Source organism: Podarcis liolepis, assembly GCF_965112155.1.
Source record: "Podarcis liolepis genome assembly, chromosome: 17".
NCBI classification, from domain to species: domain Eukaryota; kingdom Metazoa; phylum Chordata; class Lepidosauria; order Squamata; family Lacertidae; genus Podarcis; species Podarcis liolepis.
The window spans coordinates 32,028,671-32,049,161 of record NC_139571.1 but is presented as its reverse complement, the minus strand read 5'-3'; the positions used below and the strand labels follow the sequence as shown (position 1 = coordinate 32,049,161).

The 20,491-nt window shown below is 44.4% G+C and overlaps 2 protein-coding genes across 4 annotated transcripts in view; one reads left to right on the top strand and one right to left on the bottom strand.

Moving 5' to 3' along the window:
• LOC310696250 (uncharacterized protein) overlaps nucleotides 1–20,491 on the top strand; it is a 960,839-nt gene that overhangs the window by 367,202 nt on the left and 573,146 nt on the right. The gene's annotated exons all lie outside the window — the stretch shown is intronic.
• The window catches only part of LOC310696199 (PH and SEC7 domain-containing protein 3-like), a 152,619-nt gene that overhangs the window by 111,596 nt on the left and 20,532 nt on the right, over nucleotides 1–20,491 (bottom strand). For 2 of the 3 annotated variants that reach the window (XM_083481404.1, XM_083481403.1), the window contains exons 3-4: nucleotides 13,963–14,989; nucleotides 6,419–6,784 (exon numbers count right to left, since the gene is read on the bottom strand). In XM_083481404.1, the coding sequence (XP_083337530.1) occupies nucleotides 6,419–6,784; nucleotides 13,963–14,989 (1,393 nt within the window). Of the gene's footprint in view, nucleotides 1–6,418; nucleotides 6,785–13,962; nucleotides 14,990–19,910; nucleotides 20,026–20,491 lie in introns of those variants that run through there. The other variant, XM_083481402.1, reaches the window with a different exon arrangement.

Below are 20,491 nucleotides of genomic sequence, written 5' to 3'. Positions count from 1 at the left end.
TTCTGTTCTCATCCTGAAGCAAAGTTCTTAACCTGAGGTACTATTTCTGGGTTAGCAGAGTCTGTAACCTGAAGCGTATGTAACCTGAAGCATATGTAACCCGAGGTACCACCGTATAAGGAAACTTCCTATGTTCCTTACCTAGATCAAATACACGAAGGACAGCAGAAATGGGTCAATGAAGAGGACACTATCAGTACTGAATTTACTAAATACGTAGTAGTTTCGTGGCCTGGTGCAGGCTTCGAGTTCTATGTCTGGCCCCTCTCCAGACCTATAAACACACACAAGATTTAAGAAGATGTCTTCAAGGAGAAGACGTGCTATCTTCTGCGTTGCTTCTGTTGGAAGCAATGAAGCAACTCGGAAAAACAATTACCTGCTGGCCATTACTGGTCAGTCGGCAGCAGCTAGCCGAAGTCTGTTCCCACACAAGCAGTCTTCAGTCTCCACTAAGCCACCAAGCTCACTAGGCAGCCTTGAGCAAATCATTCTCAGCCTATTTTACCATCTAAGACTGTGGTAATGCTGGAGTGGGATAGCCCTATGTATGCTGCCCTAAGGTCCCTGGAAGAAAGGCAGAAAATAAATTTTATCAGCTAAGCCTAAGTAGGAAAACCTTTTTATGTAGACTAGGGTTGTCTTTTCTCAGGGTTCGGGTCTTATATGTGGGACCAAGGATGGGGAGAATCAAACCTTTTATCTCCCTCCATGAGCTCCCTGCTAATGGCAAGCTGAATACCAAAAATAGTGGCACAGGGGGGTTATACGTTACCAGGAGGAGAGGGGTCTAGCAGCCGCTGTGAGCCGATCTGTGCCATTTGTAGGAATAGGAGGGCTATTGTAGAAGAGATTCCTTTGCAAATAGAACAGAATAAAGGTGGGAAAGCGAGACCACCTGGCCCAAGACCATAGGGGCCAGGTTGTGAGCAGAAGGAAGGGTGCAACAAGAAGACCCTGCCTTGATGTTTCCTGGGTTTTGCTCTGCAGCTGTTCCTACTATTCCCTAAAAGAATGGAAGGCGGGTAGAAACACACATGAGCTTGGAGGCCCAGTCACAGAGTGAAGCAACTGGAGCATATTTCTGAAGGACGCCATGATGCTATAACAGCTGTGCTCCATGCTTGGGCCTCTGAGCTCATGCATGCAACTGACTGACTGACTGACTGACTGACTGACTGACTGACTGACTTGTTTTTTCCTCAGAAAACGCAATGGCCCCTGTGAGGAGATAGACAGGGAGGCAGACACACACTCACGAGCTCTACCTGCTGTTTCCTGGGATTGGGCACCTGAGCTCATTCATGAGCCTGCCTGCGTCCCAAACCGCTTCTCTCGTTCTCCTTACAGTGGCTGCTGTATTTCCTGAGGAGAATGAGAGAAACTGGGAAGCAGGTGGGTTGGAGTTAACAGGAGTAAGAACATTACTTCGCCACTTGGTACTGGTTCCAGATGCAGAAGCCCTGATAAATGGTGGTCAACGGGAGTCAGCCATCAGCACCATAACAGGACAGACCACAAAGACATAAACCTTTATCGGATTACTGGCTTCCATGGAGAGCAGGCAGATATTGAGATATTGTGACTTAAGTTCAGAGAGGGCTCCCTTGGACTGAGGCCATTTTCTTCATTTGTTTTTGAGGACAACTCTCCTGGCTGAAGGGGGCTTGAAATCCTCTCACCTGTGTTTACCTGAGATAAATTCGCATATATCTGAGGACTTAAACGTGTGAGGAACGGTATATCATTATACAAGAGTAGCAAGTCACCAAAAAGAGAAGTGGTCTTTTTTTTCCCACAGCCTGCCCCTACCATGACCAAAACAGAGAACTAAGGATGGGACTAAGTGGGTGTGGCGTGGCCTGATTTCCAGTAGCTGAGGCAGGGAACAGGAACAGTCGCCAATGGCAACCCTCGAGTCCTGAGGGAGGAGGGAACGCTACTGTCCTAAGGGCAAAAAATTGCCAAGGATCCCTGACTCTGTGCGACCTAACCCTCACTGTCAGGGATCCTTCAGGGGAGCGCAATAAAATTTCGTGTACGGGGCAAACTGTTTCTGCTGGAAGTCTTCATAATAAAAAGCCCTCCCCTCAACGCCAACCTGCCCATGATACTGATGGGTATTTTGCATGCGAGTGTACATGGATGTTGGAAGTCTAGAGCCAAAGTATGCGCTGGCTACTTCAAGCCAGTCTGTGACATTCAGCCCCCGCCATCGCTCACTGCTTCCTAGTCCACAATGGGGCCCCTTAAGATGGCCAGGTCACAAACCCTTCTGTGGCAAAATTCCAATATTTGGGTCGATAAATTCTCCTCAAAGGAAACCTATCCCTACCCTCCAATCTCCAGTTCCTCCCCTTGCCCATCCACTTCCTTCAAGAAAGCACAACTTCTCCTACCTCTAACCCCTTATGTGTAATTCTACCTCAGTCCCACTTACCCTTTGGTTCTGCTGTTGTTCACATCTCCACCCCAAAAAATAATTTCCTCAGATTTATGCCTTTTCAGGCCACAGCCTACTTTGTTCCACTTCCTCCTTCTACCCTGTCCCTCAACAGTCTCCCTAGCATTTCACATTCTCTTGCCCCACAGTATTTAGCCCCTCTTCATCTCAAGTGCCTCACAGATGTTGTTGCTCCTTTCACATTCAACCGTTCTGGAAGTATTATTATTATTATAACATATATTGTATTGGAGTTTTCTAACATGGCAAACAGCAAACCAAAAACACTTCATATAAAAGCTAGAAGGGCAAGTAGCACAAGAACAGAAGCTCGAAAAGGAGATTAAGCACATCAATTCAATCGCAAGTAAGAAAACCAGACTATTATTAGGGGACCACGTTCCACATAGTTCTGGAGTTATTAAACCTTGCCTTTCCCTTTTTTATTTGATCACACAGTATTTAATAAAGATATTGGGGTTGTTGTTTTTTCAAAACATCCACACAAAGAGATCTGCATTTAAATACTAGCCCGGTAACCATAGGTGATCAGGAATTTCAAGTTGGTAAGTGAGGATCCCTCCTCTGTACCTAACATGGAAACCAAATGGGCTGCTACTAAAGGAAGAAATGTAGCTCTCCAGCCCTCTTCTGTCAGCCCCCACCAGGATAGCAAAACATTACGGAGGCTAATAACTTTTGTGGACTTATAAAACTTGTTTTAGCACTGTTGTGCTTCCCATGTTATCACACTGCATCAATTCTTTGTCTCCTCCTTCCTTGTCCTCAAACCTCATTCTCCACTGACCCCTTCATCTCTCAGTCCATTGCATACTCTGCACCTTCCTTTCAAATTCTTGCTCTTAAGTCTCCCTTAGTTTCTCTCCTTGGACCTGTTCTCAGTCATAAGCCACCCCATGTGAGGTTTTGATCTCTGCGCATCCAGCAAACTTCCTGTTCCGCTGCATAAACTGGATTGCAAACTGCTTTAAGTAACTGCACAGCGAGCTTAGCTATCACACCTACTCAGCCACAAGCACAATGCAATATAAAAATAAGTATGTAAAGTCAGTTCCTAGGGTCAGTCTCTTTGTCACACTCTAGTGTGAGCAAGAACAAAACGGAAGGTGGGTTTGCACAGGCCACAAAAAAAAGCTCAGATTCCAGCAGGTCCCACTCAGTACTAAGAGCTGCAATCTGTTGTGTATTCTGCCTCTCTTCAACTGTGCCTCCTTTGTTGCAGCCCATTTCGTCTCCCATGCGAGTCAGTTGATCCCCAACCTGCCCTGAGTATATAAATGGGGGTTGCTATGTTGTTGTTGACCGTATCATTTGGAACCTTTGAACCAAGAAGCTGCAAAAGCATGCTGTTCTGAATACCATACTGAACTCCTCACAGCAGCTCAAAGGGGACACCTATTGGCTGCTCAGCGTTCTTCCAGGTTTCCTTTTCCTTTTTAAACATTTTTTTGCTTCTACTGACAGCATGACGTATCCTACTGAATCAGCACAGGCTGCCACATCGAGCAATTGTTAAAACTCCATTGTCTTGAAGGCCGCTATTCTCCTTTGCCTGTTATCTGAGCCTTAACATGTAATAATTCCTTTGCTCTCTCCATGTTACAGCAACCATGTGGGAGGCTGCTTGAAAAGCTTGTCAATTCAGAACTCGAATGCAGCTGCACTAAACACGCATGGTGAACGGACAGGGCGAAACGTCTAGCACACGTCACAAAGTTGCTTGTCAGTCAAGGCACTGCTATTTAAGGGTGATTTTATTTCAGCCTCTGCTTGCCAAAGGTCTTTTAACATATTCCTCAATTTCTCTTGTGGTCTCAAAGACTTCTTGAAAACGCATCATGGTCTGCAGATCATATTCCCCTGGCTTGTTATGAAGCTCAGGGATCCCGGGTTCAAATGGAAGGAAAGAGCAGGCAAGAAAAGCATATTGCTGAAGCTCATCCACATAGCACTGCCAAAACATGGCTTTATGTGGAAATTCAGCCAATATAGGAGACGCTGACTAATACATTTCTAAAAGGTACACATTACAAGTGCATCAAACTGCAAAATCCTAAGGAACAGAAGAGCGTTAAAGGCTTTAATATCTATTGAGTTTGGTTAGTAGGCATAGTATAAATAGCACAAATAAATTAAAAATATAAGTAAACAGAAACAAATGTCCAACTAGCGACTGACAACACAGCCAAGCTTAAAAGCACATTCAGTTGGGGGAAATGTGAGGTATATTTAGCTTATGTTCCAATTTCCAAGTAAATCTGGCTTGCTAACTTCCCCTGGGAAGATTAGTTCAGCCCTAGCTTTCATTCTGTTACAACATGCAGAACCGGGAAGCTGTACTGCCAGCACTCAAGATGCTTAAGCTAAAAGCTTTCATTCCCCCCCCCCCCCGTACTTTTTATTAGGAGATAGGACTGAGTGCCCCATGCCTTGAAGCTGTACATCAAAGCTCAGAGAAGCCCCACCTATCTGTTAACTTATTTTCTTCCACCACACAGGCTTAATAAGAGAAAGTAAAATGAAATCCAAAAGCCTTTGTTGATAAGACAGCCCAACAGCAAATAGAAAATGCGGAGTTAAGCTTCTTATGACAGCTAGTTCAGCATTTGCTTACACTTCTAGCCTTGGTGGTTCCAAGGCAGATCTTCGAATTTCCTTAAATGAGCTGAAGGCTTATTCTCATAATGAATAAGATTAACAGACTGTCCATGGCAATGGCGACACATACCCACCCAGATACCTGAGCCAGCGTGCATGCCTTCCATTGTACCAATAATACACTGGGAGAGGCCTATAGCTGACACAATGGCCATAGATTGCCTATCAACTCATCTGCACTAAAGGTTTGTTTATATTGCACTATTACTGTGCACCGAACTTTATAAGGTAACGTAAGCAGGGCAGACAGACAAAAGAGGTCCCTGCCCAACGAAGCTTACAATCTAAATTCTAGCTGTCTGCAAGACAGAGAGGAAGAGAAAGCAAACAGGGGATAACTGAGCAAATGCTATTTACAGTTTTAAATTACAAGTTTCCTAGTGCTTGAAGTGACAAGCTTCACATTACTTTATATCTGGCCCTTTGACAGAATATGTGGCACAGCGTTCCAGTGTCTGTACTGCTGCACACCGCTGGGATAGGGAAGGTCATACGTTTGGACATTTCCAAACATCACAATCTCCATGCTTATGGGAAACTGGCGAAGTCATGGAGAGATTAATCCACTTCTTTTTAAATTTTGCCACAGGTAGAAGGATTCACCGAAACTGGGACCTAGGCTTATCCCTTCTACTTCGTATACCAGGCAAAATAGGTTCTTGCTAATAGCACATATGGTATTATAAACAGAATTTGTTGTGTTTTAAGTTCCAAGCAGTTGACTGAACATACTGCATGCCCATCCAGGTATTAAAAAGAGCCAATGTCTCCAAGATTTGGTCCTACTGTTAGCTTAACCAAGAACATGGTGCTGATAAAGAGAGGCTCAAAAACAGGCTTCCTCAACCTCGGCCCCCCAGATGTTTTGAGACTACAATTCCCATCATCCCTGACCACTGGTCCTGCTAGCTAGGGATCATGGGAGTTGTAGGCCAAAAACATATGGAGGGCCAAGGTTGAGGAAGCCTCCTCAAAAACCTCGTCCACAGAGAGTGCACGTAAACATGCCTCTATCATTGAGCAGCCTAGCCTTCAGAAAGGAGAACACCCAGCAGCACTGTAGGGCTCTGTGCCCAGAGCACACACAGCCCCTCAGAGGACTCTGCAGCATAGAGACTCTTCTCCCACCAAGGTCCATTTTACTAGCAACTAATTAAACACACACACACACACACACACACACTTTTTTGTGATGTGCCACTCAGCTAACACTTTCTTCTACCCGTGAGGATTAAAAAGCTCATTATCAGTGCAAAAGCAACAGCAAATGTAATACGGAAGCCATTTCTTAGTTACCTTTCTAAATGACAAGCTTCTGTGATGTCCGTCTCCTTCACATCTCCTAGTCCATTGGCAATCCTGTCGCTGTGGCCTTTTCTTATTGCCCCATCAGGAGTCCTTTCTAAAAATTGAGCGTCTTCTTTGATACGCTGCTGAATCATAGGAGTGAGCGGCATTTCGAAGCTGAAGTAGCTATCCGGCTCAGAATATAAAGTTTCCAGAGACTCCGCACTATAATATAAAGAGGCATTGTCCAGAATGCTTTCAAACTGGGAGCTGTACACATCTGTTGAGACTTCGGAGTGCGGTTGCCCAAGGACATCTTCCACTCTTCCACTGATGGCTTCGTCGTCGTCGTCCTCTTCCTCCTCCTCCATGAGCCTAGGGTTCAAAACCAAAGACAGTCTCTTCAGTTTCTGCTTTAAGGTTTTCATGTGGGCACACTCAGATCTTCTGCGGATGTTTCATGCGCACACATACACACATAACTAGCCTTTCCTTTTGATGACCAGGTACCAATGTTTACACGTCTGGTTTCAATTGTGTTAATGGAGAACAGAAACCCTTGTCTTTCCCTCTGGCTCCCTCCACCCCCCTGTACTCGAGTAGAAACAAAAGTGGCTTGCACATTATGATGTGTACTAAGAAAGAACATCAGCTCATTGTGTTCGTAGAAAAGACACACTTTGTGTCCCTACTCCAGATTAGCTTTTGGAGATTCTGAAGCTTCTGGGTCTGTTCTCCAAACATCGCAGCCAAGTCACAGAACAAAAGGACAGACAATGGCTATTCAGAGAGTTGAAGGTGGCCTAACACAGGCTTCCTTTCCCTAGACACTTCTCCCCATCCGTGTAATAACTTCCATGGGGAGATAAGTGTGATCCCCTGCTTATTTGTTTTTAGAAGAATCCTAAAACTTTCTAAAACAAAAAAAGGACTACATTGTAATAAATGGTTTTATTGTCTGCTGTTATTTTAATGGGACGCAGGTGGCGCTGTGGATTAAACCACAGAGCCTAGGACTTGCCGATCAGAAGGTCAGTGGTTCGAATCCCCGCAACAGGGTGAGCTCTCGTTGTTCGGTCCCCAGTGGCGTAGCGTGGGTTGTCAGCACCCGGGGCAAGGCAAGTAATTTGCGCCCCCTAACCCATGGATTTGCGCCCCTAACCCATGGATTTGCGCCCCCTAACCCCCAGATGTTGCACCCGGTGCGGCCGGCCCCCCCTGCACCCCGCACGCTACGCCACTGTCAGTCCCTGCTCCTGCCAACCTAGCAGTTCAAAAGCACGTCAAAGTGCAAGTAGATAAATAGGTACCGCTCCAGCGGGAAAGTAAACGGTGTTTCCGTGCGCTGCTCTGGTTCGCCAGAAGTGGCTTAGTCCTGCTGGCCACATGACCCAGAAGCTGTACACCTGTTCCCTCGGCCAATAAAGCAAGATGAGCGCCGCAACCCCAGAGTCGGCCACGACTGGACCTAACGGTCAGGGGTACCTTTACCTTACTATTATTTTAATATTGCTCACAGCTGTTTGTTATTTTATAATATTAATATGTTGTAATATTATCGTGTTGCAGGATTCTTTTTAACAATAAAAAATCTATAAAATAAAATAATTAACCCACAGGCTCGGCTTTGCTCAGTTGGCATCAGACTCTTCATCTCAGGGACATGGGTTCGAGCAAAAGATTCCTGCATTACAAGGGGATGGACTACGGTAAATGACCCTCACGGTCCCTTCCAGTTCTATGATTCTGTGATTTTGAAGCTCTATATAACCTATGGATGGAGACAAGAGTGGGATGGGTGTGCATACCACAAGCAATGATGCCTCTAGCATGCAGGGTTTGTGCAAAGTGCTAAAGTGGTTTGTTTGCATGTAAGTTCAAAAGTTCTACCGTACTGGCCTGAATATAAGCCTCACTTTCCCCCCAAATTCCGACCGTGAAAAGTTAAAATGTGGCTGATATTTGCGACCTTACGGTATGCAGCCAGGAGCGCGCAGCAAACAGCGCCAGGAATGGAGTGGCTTATATTCGGGTATGTTTTCTTTTTTTCTCCCCTCCTCCCCCCAATTTTAAAGGTGCGGCTTATATCTGGGTGCAGCTTATATTCGGGCCAATACGGTATTTAGGAAGAGAAAAGGGAAGCAAAGGACTATTGTGTTTGCTGATATCTCCATCTGCTATATATTTTGGAAATTTGTTTTGTTTGTTCACCATGCATTTGGACGCTTTTTAAGATACTGGAACTAAATTTTACAAGTTGGTTCCTGAGATCAAGAAGCAGATTTCTAGCTAAGTCTGGATACAACTGAATGCCATTTTGAATCAAATGGCTTTGTGAACCCTTCTAAAACTGCATTGATTTTAACCACCAATTTGAAAACTGCACTGTATTCCTCAGCAATGCTGGGTATAACAAGGCTATCAAAATAACTGCCACATTCAAAGTCACTCTGAAAGCGGCAAAGATTATAACTGACGGTCTACATAACGCCAGACCAGCTTCCTTCTAACCCAGTCCTCGTATTGTTCCATTAAGATGAGAGAGAAGAGGAATCCTGTTTGATGAAAACCATAAATATCTGTTAGTAAACCAAGCAATTTGGTCAAATGACTATGGCTCGGGATGGGGTGGGGTAGCAGAATAGTAAGAATATTTAGATAATCCTTCAAAATCTGCTTTTGGCACTGGATTTTGCTTTAGAAACCCATAATCTACTAGCTTTCAGAGCCTTAATATCTCTGACTAAAACAGCACTAGTCCCCAACACAGAAGCATAGAACTCCTGGTCTTATAGAGACGAACTGCACATGACATTAGGCACATAATTCCATTTGCTTGGGATGCATATATGGAAGGGGGGGCTGTTTCACATTGAAACCTTAGCATGGGAAGTAGCGGGGCTTTAACCCTTTGCATCCCGCCTGATCGGAACTGGTCTCATGCACCTGTCATTTATATTGTGAAAAAAGGTCCCATTGATTTCACTAATGAATGCCACATGTAGTTTGACCTGTAAGAATGGTAAAAACAGCAGGAGCAGGACAGGGGGAAATATTTATTTTTTCCTCCCCTCTGCTATGAACAGTCCCCCACTCTTCCTTCACAACGTTTACTAATGGTTAAGGATTGGATGGTTTAAGTACGGTTAAAGGTAGATAATGCAAACCAGTCTTCTTTTTTTAGCTCTGCTGCAAATCCTGGTTAAGAGGGGACCTAACTGTGGTCAACATGGAGGCCAGTGTAACATTTTAACACACTTCAGCCCAGCAGGAGAAGAGAAGGGGGGATTCATTGTCTTCATGTAACTGAATCAGCATCATTCTATCTGCACCAGCCTAGGGGTCAGCAAACCTTTTCAGCAGGTTGGGGGGGGGCTGGACTATATTTTGGAAAAAAATTATAATGAACGAATTCCTATGCCCCACAAATAAGAGGTGCATTTTAAATAAAAGCACATATTCTACTCATGTAAAAACACCAGGCAGGCCCCACAAATAACCCAGAGATGCATTTTAAATAAAAGGGCACATTCTACTCATGTAAAAACATGTTGATTCCCAGACCATCCGCAGGCCAGATTTAGAAGGCGACTGGGCCGAATCCGGCCCCGGGGTCTTAGTTTGCCTACCCATGCAATAAGGCGAATCTAGTGACACTGTATAAATTCTGTATAAATTCTGTCCTTTCACGAGTAAGTCTACTGGAATAAATTTAATTTTAAGAACTACTCTGGCCCACCTTTTCAGATAAAGGACTACACTCCATTGAGAGGCATGGAGCCAACCGAATAATATTTGATATAGCAGCTGCCGTTTGATCCAGGAGGTTAGTTGTTCAAACAGTTTAAGCTAAACTTCGTTATAACAATGGGATATCAGCTCCGCCCAAGGAATGATGGATAACAGCAACAAGCCGGGGGGGGGGGGACGGGGGACGAGGGGAGAAAGATATAATGTTTTACAAGGACAGGAAGAAACACCATGGACAGAATAATTGCTACCCACAGGAAAGAACAATGATATAGTTTTGAGCCCCTCACCTGAAGTTTTATAAATCATTTAATGCGTCAACACACATAGAAGTTATTAACATTGCAGCTGTTGTATAAGGGATTATTATTATGACCGGAACGTAACTGAAACCAGTAAGATTTTGGAACGCAGAAATAAAGAAAACTAGAAAGCCATGAAATCTAGCCACTTTAATTAAATTTTATAATTTGGTGTTTGAATGATTGGTATTAATAATTGAATTATAAATTGGCGTTGTTATAAAGAGGCTATTATTGGAATGCAATTGAAAACTAATTTAAAAAATTCTGCAAAAAGTAATAATAAAGTAAAATAAACTTGATTATATTCTGCTTCTAATGGTTGGCAACACATATTACTCATTCCTCCATCATGTTTATACAGTTAATTTGCTTGCTTACCATATAGATGAAGACAGAATGCAAGCTACAACTAAAGAAGTTGCCTACTGCTGCTGCATAGTTTACAATGTTAAAGGAAACTGAAACCAAGCTGCAGCAGCAAACTGGTTTTGCCTCTGGACTAGGAGCGGCTAAAGCGAGCTGTTCTAAAAAAGCAAAATAGGTTCATAGAAGGAGAACCCCCTAATGTGCCTGTGAAATAAAGGTACAACAGAGATTTGCCCTTCTCCCCTCAAATTCCAAACCCAGCAAGGCTGGGACAGAGGAAGTCCAGGAACATAGTGGTGATGGGAGCAACAACAACAGGATCTGGGAGGTGCCAGCGTTGCAGGGGGTTGCCTCGTTCAGTGCTCATCAAGCCTGCATGTCCAGTTGTTGTCAGACCACAACTCCAGCCACCTTAGCCAATCACCAATCTGAAGCTGAGCAGTCGCCTCGTGAAGGGCGTTCTCAATAGTGGCAGCCCAAATCTCGAACGCTGCCCCTCTCTGGCGTGAGCAGCACCAAAACGGATGGAGCTGTGATGCTCTGCAGCCAAACATCTTGACTCCAGTGGCGCCTCTCATTTGGCAAGTGCAGTTGTGTTGTGAATGTAAAACCAGACAATAGACTAAGCTGCATTTAAATGAAATATTGTTTCATGGTATCATTTGTAATGTTGTTTGCCTCTCTGGGGTTAATGAAGGGTGAGGTATGAACAATTTAAATAAGGTAATAGCGCTCAGTTCCTATCCAAAGCTCTGTGCATGGTAGGGGAGCGCCCACATGCACAATGGGACTCACTCAAACTCATCTTGGCATATTTACACACCAGGTGGCAAGCAAACAGAGACAATCAATGCTGTCAAGATGCCAGCCAAGTGGTCTCTGCCAACTACAGATATGTCTCAGGACAAAGATGCTGAGAGGTGTCTCAGTTTCACCTATTTCCCTTCCAACACATTCAGCAGTGGCTATTCCAACGCTTCATCTACTCATGAAATGAGAGAGCCAGTGTGGTGTAGTGGTTAAGAGTGGTAGTCTCGTAATCTGGTGAACCGGGTTCGATTCCCCGCTCCTCCACATGCAGCTGCTGGACTAGCCACCTTGGACTAGCCACATTTCTTTGAAGTCTCTCAGCCTCACTCACCTCACAGAGTGTTTGTTGCGGGGGAGGAAGGGAAAGGAGAATGTTAGCCACTTTGAGACTCCTTAGGGTAGTGATAAAGCGGGATATCAAATCCAAACTCCTCATAACCCAGTTTCTCCACCCCCCCCCCCAGTCTGCACTTAGACCTTACTTCCCCTTCTGCTGGACATAAAACCAAGGTGATGGGGAGGGGAGCGTCTCCCCCCTCTTCACCCCCCACGTTCCTGCAAAACTCTCATTCTCATTCATTGCTTGCCTGCAGTCAGGAAGCCAGGCTGAACATTCTGACCAGCTTTGAAATAACCTGAATAATCAAAAGGGAGTGACGCCAGATGCATTCATTTAGCATTTCAAAAAGCAGCTTGTGACTGGCCTTGAACCAGAATTTGTTTGCTGCTTGCTGGTAGAGCTTTCCTGTTGCTATGATAGAAGCATCCAAAGAAATGAAAGGCGGTGGGGAGGGGGGGTGCAGAGTTTCACAGCCGAAGTGTTCAGAAAAAAATATCTGCAAGATCTGTTAACCTTTTTTTTTTTTTAAATGCACAAATCATTCTAGTGCAGTTAATACATGACAGAGAGACATGCTGTTGTTTTGAGGCAGTTGTTTGTAAAAAGTTGGGTTAAATAATGAGCATTCAGGTATTGGAATAAGGGGAGAGTGTTTCGTGCTGTTCCCATTGCTAAACACACAGTTTGAAGATTAACTATGTGGTTGTAGTTGAAATAAATAATGGGCAAAAATATTCATTTGTATGGCTGCAGGTCACCCTAATGCTCAAGTCCCCTCCTAGCTAGTTACCATAGCTTCAGGAATGCTTCAGCCAAAGCAAGCCTCTTCTACAGAGAAACTTAGTTCAGGGTTCTTTGCCCACTGAAAGTTTCTTTGGCAAACACCTGAGACGTAGTTGTAGCACAAAGACAGTGAACCTCTCTCCCTCTAGAGACTCAGCAAGCTGCACCCGCTGAATGGTTTTAGGCAGCTTGATAAACAGTTCTTAATTCTCCTAAACCTACAGCCCTTAGCCACTGAAGAAACAAGAGATTTCCTGGTCACCCACAGTTGTTGTGTCCTTTGGTGTTATTTGTTTTAGTTATTTATTCAGCAGTATTGACTGCAAAACAAAACAAAAATTAAGCAGTTTACAAAAATTTAAATTAAATCACTAAAATACTCAGTTAAAACAAGTATTTAAAAGCTTCAAAGGATGATTAAAGCAAACAGCAGCGAAAAAGAAGTAAGACCAGTGCTATTTTTCTAAAAAAAGAGGTGCTGGAATTCACCACAAACACCTCCCTTGTTCTCTTATAATAGCAATGGTGCCCACCTGAGAGATGCTGGGACTGAGCTCCATCAAATCGTGGCTGAAAAAAGCCCTGGATAAAACACATGTAAGTTCTACATGTCTGAATAGGGTTGCCTGAACAAAAAATGTTTTAAGACCAAACTGTTTGAGAAAACTGCTTAGGATAAGGTTTTTTGGTGGTTAAATAGTGTTGCTTTTATTGCCACAGGGGGACGGGGGGTTGTGGGTGTTTTGTATCATGCCTTACGCACAACAGTATACACTGTTTGTATTGATCAGTACAATCCTTGTGTTGAACAACAGGATACCATCCCAAGAACATTATGAAGCCAATACAGTCATACCTTGGATCCCGAATGCCTTGTGACTTGAACGTTTTGACTCCTTAAAGCCGCAAACCCGAAGTGAGGGTTCTGGTTTGTGAATGTGCTTTGAAAGCCAAACATCCAATGCGGCTTCCAATTGAGTGCAGGAAGCTCCTGCAGCCAATTGGAAGCCGCGCCTTGGTTGTTAAACATTTTCGGAAGTCGAACGGACTCCCGGAATGGATTCTGTTCAACAACCAAGGTACGACTGTATCTAACATGTTGCCTAGTAGCACTCTTAAGTATGAACTGTGTTCCCTCCCAAATCTGTAGAGACAGAGTGAGAGACTTGCTTATTCTCTCATTCTTTTTCCTTTTTTACCTGTCCTTGTCCGACATAGATTTCCTCTCCAGTGCCCAGTTCTTCTTTTCCTCTACTATGAAGACTTCATCCTCTCCACCTTCGGCCAGCGAAGTTAAAGGCCTGAAGTTTTCCCAGGATACATTCCAGGAGCGTTCCGGCAAACAGTCCAATTCTGATGAGACTGCTGGTGGTGTGTGGTGTTTTGAGACTCTTCTTTCTACACTATCCGTGTCAGAGAGTCCGGTTTCCTTCTGCTCCTCTGCTTTTTGGATCCAAAGGATTTCCACCCCTTGAAATTCCACGTGTTTGCTCACAGCCGCCTCTTTGGATATCCTCCTCTCGGGCGCTCTTTCTTCCTTGTCTGAATCAAACACAGAAAACTCCCGCTCAAAGTCTGCCCAGGCACCGCCAAGGACTCCTGAAGCACCCACCTTTCTGTCCTCTGGCTGGGCCAGAGCTTTATGGCAACTGGTTTCACATATTTTGTGGGCCTCCTCAGTTCCACTGCCAGCAGTTCGTAAGGTCTCAGGCTGTATTTCCACAGTTAAGACCATAGAGTCTTCTTCTGCGATCCAATACAATTTTCTCTCCGCTGTTGCTTCAGATGGAAGAGGCATTTCTGGAGGTTTTTCTTGGCCTGCAAGAACCATCTCCCTGGCTGCCTCCTCAGCCCTACTGCCAGCTTTCCTCTCTTTTTCCATTTGCATCTCTGAACCAAAAGCATCGTTTTCCCTGTCAAGTGCCTTTTCAGATTCTAAATCTTGGGAGGTTTCTATAGTCTCACTCGGCCTGCCAAACTGTTCCGACACTTCTTCCTCTTGGGGAGCCATTTGTAACCCCTCGGAGAAAAACTCTACCCCATCACTAGGTCTGCCGTTCTCAGAAGGCAGCTGGTCACATGGCTGCCCGTCAGAAACACACACTAGTTCGTCTTCGTGAACCTCAGAGGGAATTTCCGAAGTTTTGGCACCTTCCTCCACAGCCCCATATTCCGGGAATTCGTTGTTGATGTTGTGTGGAAGGAGAGTGCTACCTCCATGGCTGCCTGCAAAAAAACAAGCAAAATAAGAAGGACTTAATTCCAGCACTGATATTTTGTCTGCATTCCTATTACATGGAAGCAGTGTTCCATTTCGGTCTCTCTTGCATGATGTCATTTCTCATTCAGTCTTATTACTGGGCTTGCTTTTAATACAGCTTTGGGGTTTGGGACAGCATTGCATTTTGGAAAGCCAGGCTTCCAAGTTCTAAAAGTTCCAAACAGTCTGCCATCACCTCTTTCTGGGAAGATGCAGTTCTGAGAGAGGGGCTAGGAATCGCCCGACAAAGAATTCCCTTCACCAGCTGAAAACCTCCAAGAGCCAAACACTTCAAAGGAAGCCATTCAAGCTAAACTGGCTCAATAAATCCACTCACCTGCTTGCCAGCATCATGCACACCTGCACCACACAATGATCCCCTTCTGTACCACTGGCGCTTCTTAAAAACACCCAACAGGAAGAGGCTGAAGCCACACCTACCATCTCACACTTTGATCTTTCCCTGCTCCTGCTGATGACACGCTGGGGAAGAAACAGGTCCACAGTTTGTGTTGTCACTACATAAGAACTGGACAGGTGTTTTGTTTCCGCTGGAAAAAACCACGTGTAGAAGGCCATGAACAACCTTTGACTTCCACTCCTGGCTGTTTGCAGAGAAACAAACCACAAGGCTAGGTTCCCACATAATGACAAGCCTCCCTTCTTCCCTTCCCTGTGCAGCATCAGCAGGAGTGGGAGAGCAAAACTGCAGGGGCTTTTAAGCAGTGTGCCCCAAAATACTAAGTGTTTACTTTAAACCAGGACTGACCTGCTGCTGCTGCTGCCCAGGACTGACCTGCTGGGAGCCTGAAGGGCCCGGCCCTATTTCTCTCCAGCTGGCTTGGGGCGAGGCCAGACGGGAACCATCACCTCCTGTGATGAGGCTGCATTTTAATATTTTAATGTTTCAATATTTTAATGTTGTATTTTAATCTTGTTTTTAAGTTGTATTCATTCAACTTGTTTTTATTATTGCTTGTTAGCTGCCCTGAACCTGGCCTTGGCTGGGGAGGGCGGGGTATAAATAAAAATTATTATTATTATTATTATTATTATTATTATTGACTGCTGACGCTGCTGCTGGGCAGAGAGGGCTCCGTTTTTGTTTTGTTTTTAAATTGCTTTTATTTTTTATCTATGTCATTTTAAATTGTGATTGATATTAATGCTGTACTCTTAGTTTTAGATTTTATGATTTATGTGGAAATTGTTTTCCATCTGGTTGTGTACTTTTTGATGTGTTTTATTTATTGTTTATGACTTTTGTTATGTTGGCAATTATGTAAATCTTGTCATGTTGTGAGCCACCTTGAGCATTGTTTTAACTATGGAAAGGTGGCATACAAATAAAATGATGAATGAATGAACCATTGTTTAGGGTGGTATGTGAACCACACTACTTCATGTAACTTGTTTTTGTTTTGGGGGTGGTTGTATTATGTGCCATACATGTTAGAAGACATAGCTACCCCCAATGCTGCTTAGGATAGTAGGTTTACCTTTTTTTTTTTCTTCCAGATGGCTGAAAACTGAACTACTTAGGAAGCCAACAAAGCAGATCTCCCAAAGGAGATCAGCACTCAGTAGCTCCCATTGTTCAGATTCAATAATGGCTTCGATTGTTTATAAACAGAACACGCAGAGTCCTTCTCCTGAGTAGCAAGTTTAAAGGATGCTTTCTTGATCGGCAAAATACCAAAGCATTGCTCAAAGGACAGAAAACTGCTATTCAGTTTCTAGATTGCTCGGCATCCTCTTTACACTTGCATATAATGCTTCTGAAGTGTTCGGTGTCCTTCGATACAGTTTCTCAGTAACCCATGGAACAATGGCTTAAGGAGAGGCTAGATGGCTTGCCCAAATGTGTGCTTGCCACTGCCCTTCAACCTTCCCCCAGGTGGGAAAAGAGGGGCCTTGCTCTCTTCTGATGCCCACGGCAACCACAGAGGGATGCCCCTGTTCCACTCACGAGCTCCAGTCTGGGTCTAGGCTGGGGTAGAGGCTCTCTCTGGGACAGTCTCCGACACACTCAGAAAGCACCATCTTCTCACTAATCCCTTCCATTGCTTTTCTTCAAAATCTCTTTTTTTCCCCCACCTCCCTCCAACATGCTTCCCAACACCACCCAACAGGATTCCAGACATTTCTCCCCCCAACTCTCATGGGCTCAGGCCTGGAAATTTGCAAGTGAAGGAAGCAGCTTGCCAAAGAATGAGTTGCAGGGGAGAAGAGTTCCACTTCAGGCCAGGCTTCCCCCAACCTAGGGCTGAGGTTGCGGAGCTATATTCCAAAAGATCTAGAGCGCACAAGGCTGAGGAAGGCTGGTCTAGACACACTTGCTATCTGGCTTAATGCGCAAATAACTTATATTGTCATTCATGTCTTGTATGGATCAGTACTTATTCAGTCACATATGCCTCAACCTTCAGTCAGATGTGTACAGCTTAACACCTGTGTTTACCACACTAGTGAGACCTAGGCACTAGTGGGGCTATAGCAGAGGCAAAATTTAAAGTAGGGCATTCCTGCTTTATAGCTCTGTGGCCGAGCCACTAAGTGCTGATTGGCAGTCTGTTGGCAGGTGGTCCAGGCCACTAAGTGCTGATTGGCAGCCTGTTGATAGGCAGCTTCCTTTGCCTGATCCCAGAGCCATGTGCCCAATAGCTGCTATAGGACAACTGAACAATTGTCGCTTAGGAAACAATTCAAGTGGACCTGAGGTCACACTGACACAATCACCAGTGATGAGACAATGGCCGCTCATATAATTTTGCATCCTGCCTGCTGCAGGTGAATTTTCACTGCCAATTAAAAAATCTCCAGCTGTATCTGAAACAGGGTAGCTTAGTCTTCTGCTGTTAGGCAATGAGGAAACCCAAAAAGAGAAAACCACAGGCTAGAGGTAAGGCTTCAGGGGCTAGTGGAGATCTAAATCTGTCCTGCAGATTTAGAATCCCTAAGCCCAATTCTTGGGTTCCTAAAGTGTGGTTTACGGACCTATGGTAGGAATGGCAGTCCATCCAGGTGGTCCATGAAAGATTGTGGAAGAGCAGTCAAGAATACTTTACTTGGCCTTATTTTTCTGACAATAGGGATCAGTGGCTTTTGACCTTGACTGGATTTATCAAGCAGGGTAAAAGTGTTCTGGCCTAGATCCCATTACAGTGGTACCTTGGGTTACAGACGCTTCAGGTTACATACGCTTCAGGTTACGGACTCCGCTAACCCAGAAACAGTACCTCGGGTTAAGAACTTTGCTTCAGGATGAGAACAGAAATCGTGCAGCAGGAGGAGGCCCCATTAACTAAAGTGGTGCTTCAGGTTAAGAACAGTTTCAGGTTAAGAACGGACCTCCAGAACGAATTAAGTTCTTAACCCAAGGTACCACTGTATTTCCATATTACAGTGCTGGTGCAATCAACCATTTCCCCAAAAAAGCTTTTTACCAATTAAAGGGGCTCGGATTCCATAAGAGAGCTGGGTTTTTGTTTTGTTTTATGACAATGGGGCTAAAGGGGGTGGGGAGTATATTAAGTGGTCTGCCAAGCCCTCTGGCAATTTTTAAATGGTCCAGAAAACCATGAGATTTCAGAACTGCTGCTCTAAGCATTATATGAGATAGAGCAAAGCCAAAGTCGTAAGATTCAGAGACTGATTTCCACTCACACCACTTGATACCCTACCAGTCGGCACTTTTCAACGCCTCTTCAATATAATCTTAAGAGGCTGAGCTATGAATCATTAAAGCTCCAGATTTGGATCACAGCTCATCCACAAACTCACACGGCAGCCTGATTCCATCAGCCCACCCTAGCGCAAAATGGGAATAATACCACCTCACAGGGTAGTTGTAAGAATAATGTAACAATCGGAAGCACTCTGAAATACTCGACAGCACCAAGCAGGTGTTAGCACTGATATAATTACCGATAGCTGAAATAAATGGTAGCATTTTTTAAAAAAAATTGCACAGTTTACCACTTATCAATCAGGAGCAACGAGCAAATGCCAGCCTCACTTTCAATTTCTAATTTCACTTGCAAATGAACTTCTGGGAGGATTAAAGCTGTGCTCTGGCTTCGCTGTGCTAGCAGTAATGCGATTATTCTTTAAAAGTCTGCCGGCTCTCTTCTTTAAAAGTCCTCTGCTCCCCATCCTAGAGCGCCTCGTTCTATTCAGGTACAAAAGCATTTTTAAAAAGTGTTCCAAGCTCTTTAAGAGAAACTCCTCCCTCGTTCCCATCAAGCCACACAGCATCATGTCTTGTTCAACAACGAGCATATCACGTCAATCCTCCACTCACCCACCCTCCCCGGCCCGACAGCCCAATATAGCTGCCTCACAAACAAGACCAGTAAAAGGAACACGGCTACAACATTTTAGGTGCCACTCCACGGAAGGAAATCAGGGAAATCATGCATACTGAAAAGGAACTGGGTAAATCTCCCTTCCCGCCCCCCAGGTAAACCCTTTTGCCGTCTATCTCTTCCCCCTCCCAACTTAAGTTTTATTTCTTTCTGGTAAACATATTTCTGCCTTGAGGTATAAGACTGCATGAGAAAGCTGAGCCAGTGCAGCGAATATAGCCTGGAAGCAGCTGGCGTCTTTCCTGATGACGGGGGCTTTTAAGAATCCAAAAACTTAATTGAGCATTGGAATAAATATGATCTATATGTCACACATTAAAAAGCCAAAGGGAGACCGTCGGCTGAATGCCTGAAACTAGCTCGGGAAGCAAAGCACATTCATAGACCTCCCCCCGCAGAAAATGAGAGTGCTCTTTTACACACACGTTTGTGGGTGCGTGAGTTTGCGCGTGTCCCTAAATCCCTATCATCTCCCTGAACAAATAAGATATAATTTTGTTGAACAGAGGCTACTACTCACAGAGATTACTGTAGCTCCAGCAGTTACCCATTGGTCAATGAAAACACACAGATCATCAGTTTATCTAATAAAGATGCAAGCTTAATTCAATTGCTGCCGTTCTAAGTCAACTGGATTTCAGAATAGTTTCAAATTTCCTGGCGGTGGCGGCAGCAACAGCAGCAGCCCGTTGCCCTGCATTGCACACAGTGATGTAAATGGAAGCATTCTGAGCATTATGAAACTGGAGAAAGGACTGCAGTCTCATTCCAGCTATGGCTGAAGATGAGTCCACCTCAGCAGCTTGTAGCAGAATAGCTACAGTAAGCTTTTCTCAAAATAAAAATAAAAATCAAGCCCTACTGTCTGGATATGATTTTTGCAGCCGACATTAATGATTAACGAGAGTTAATTTTATTCCTTGTTAGGCGTCATCGTAAAGCAAAAACCAAATAAAAGCAAGGAGGAGAAGTTCCGGTGCATTAATACCAGTGACACAGCAACGCGCACACAATCAATAATGGCACGCCGTAATTGAGCATTTTCTTTTATGGATTTACAAATGAAAGCAAGCTCACCATGCTTGTCTGCTGCTTTTATAT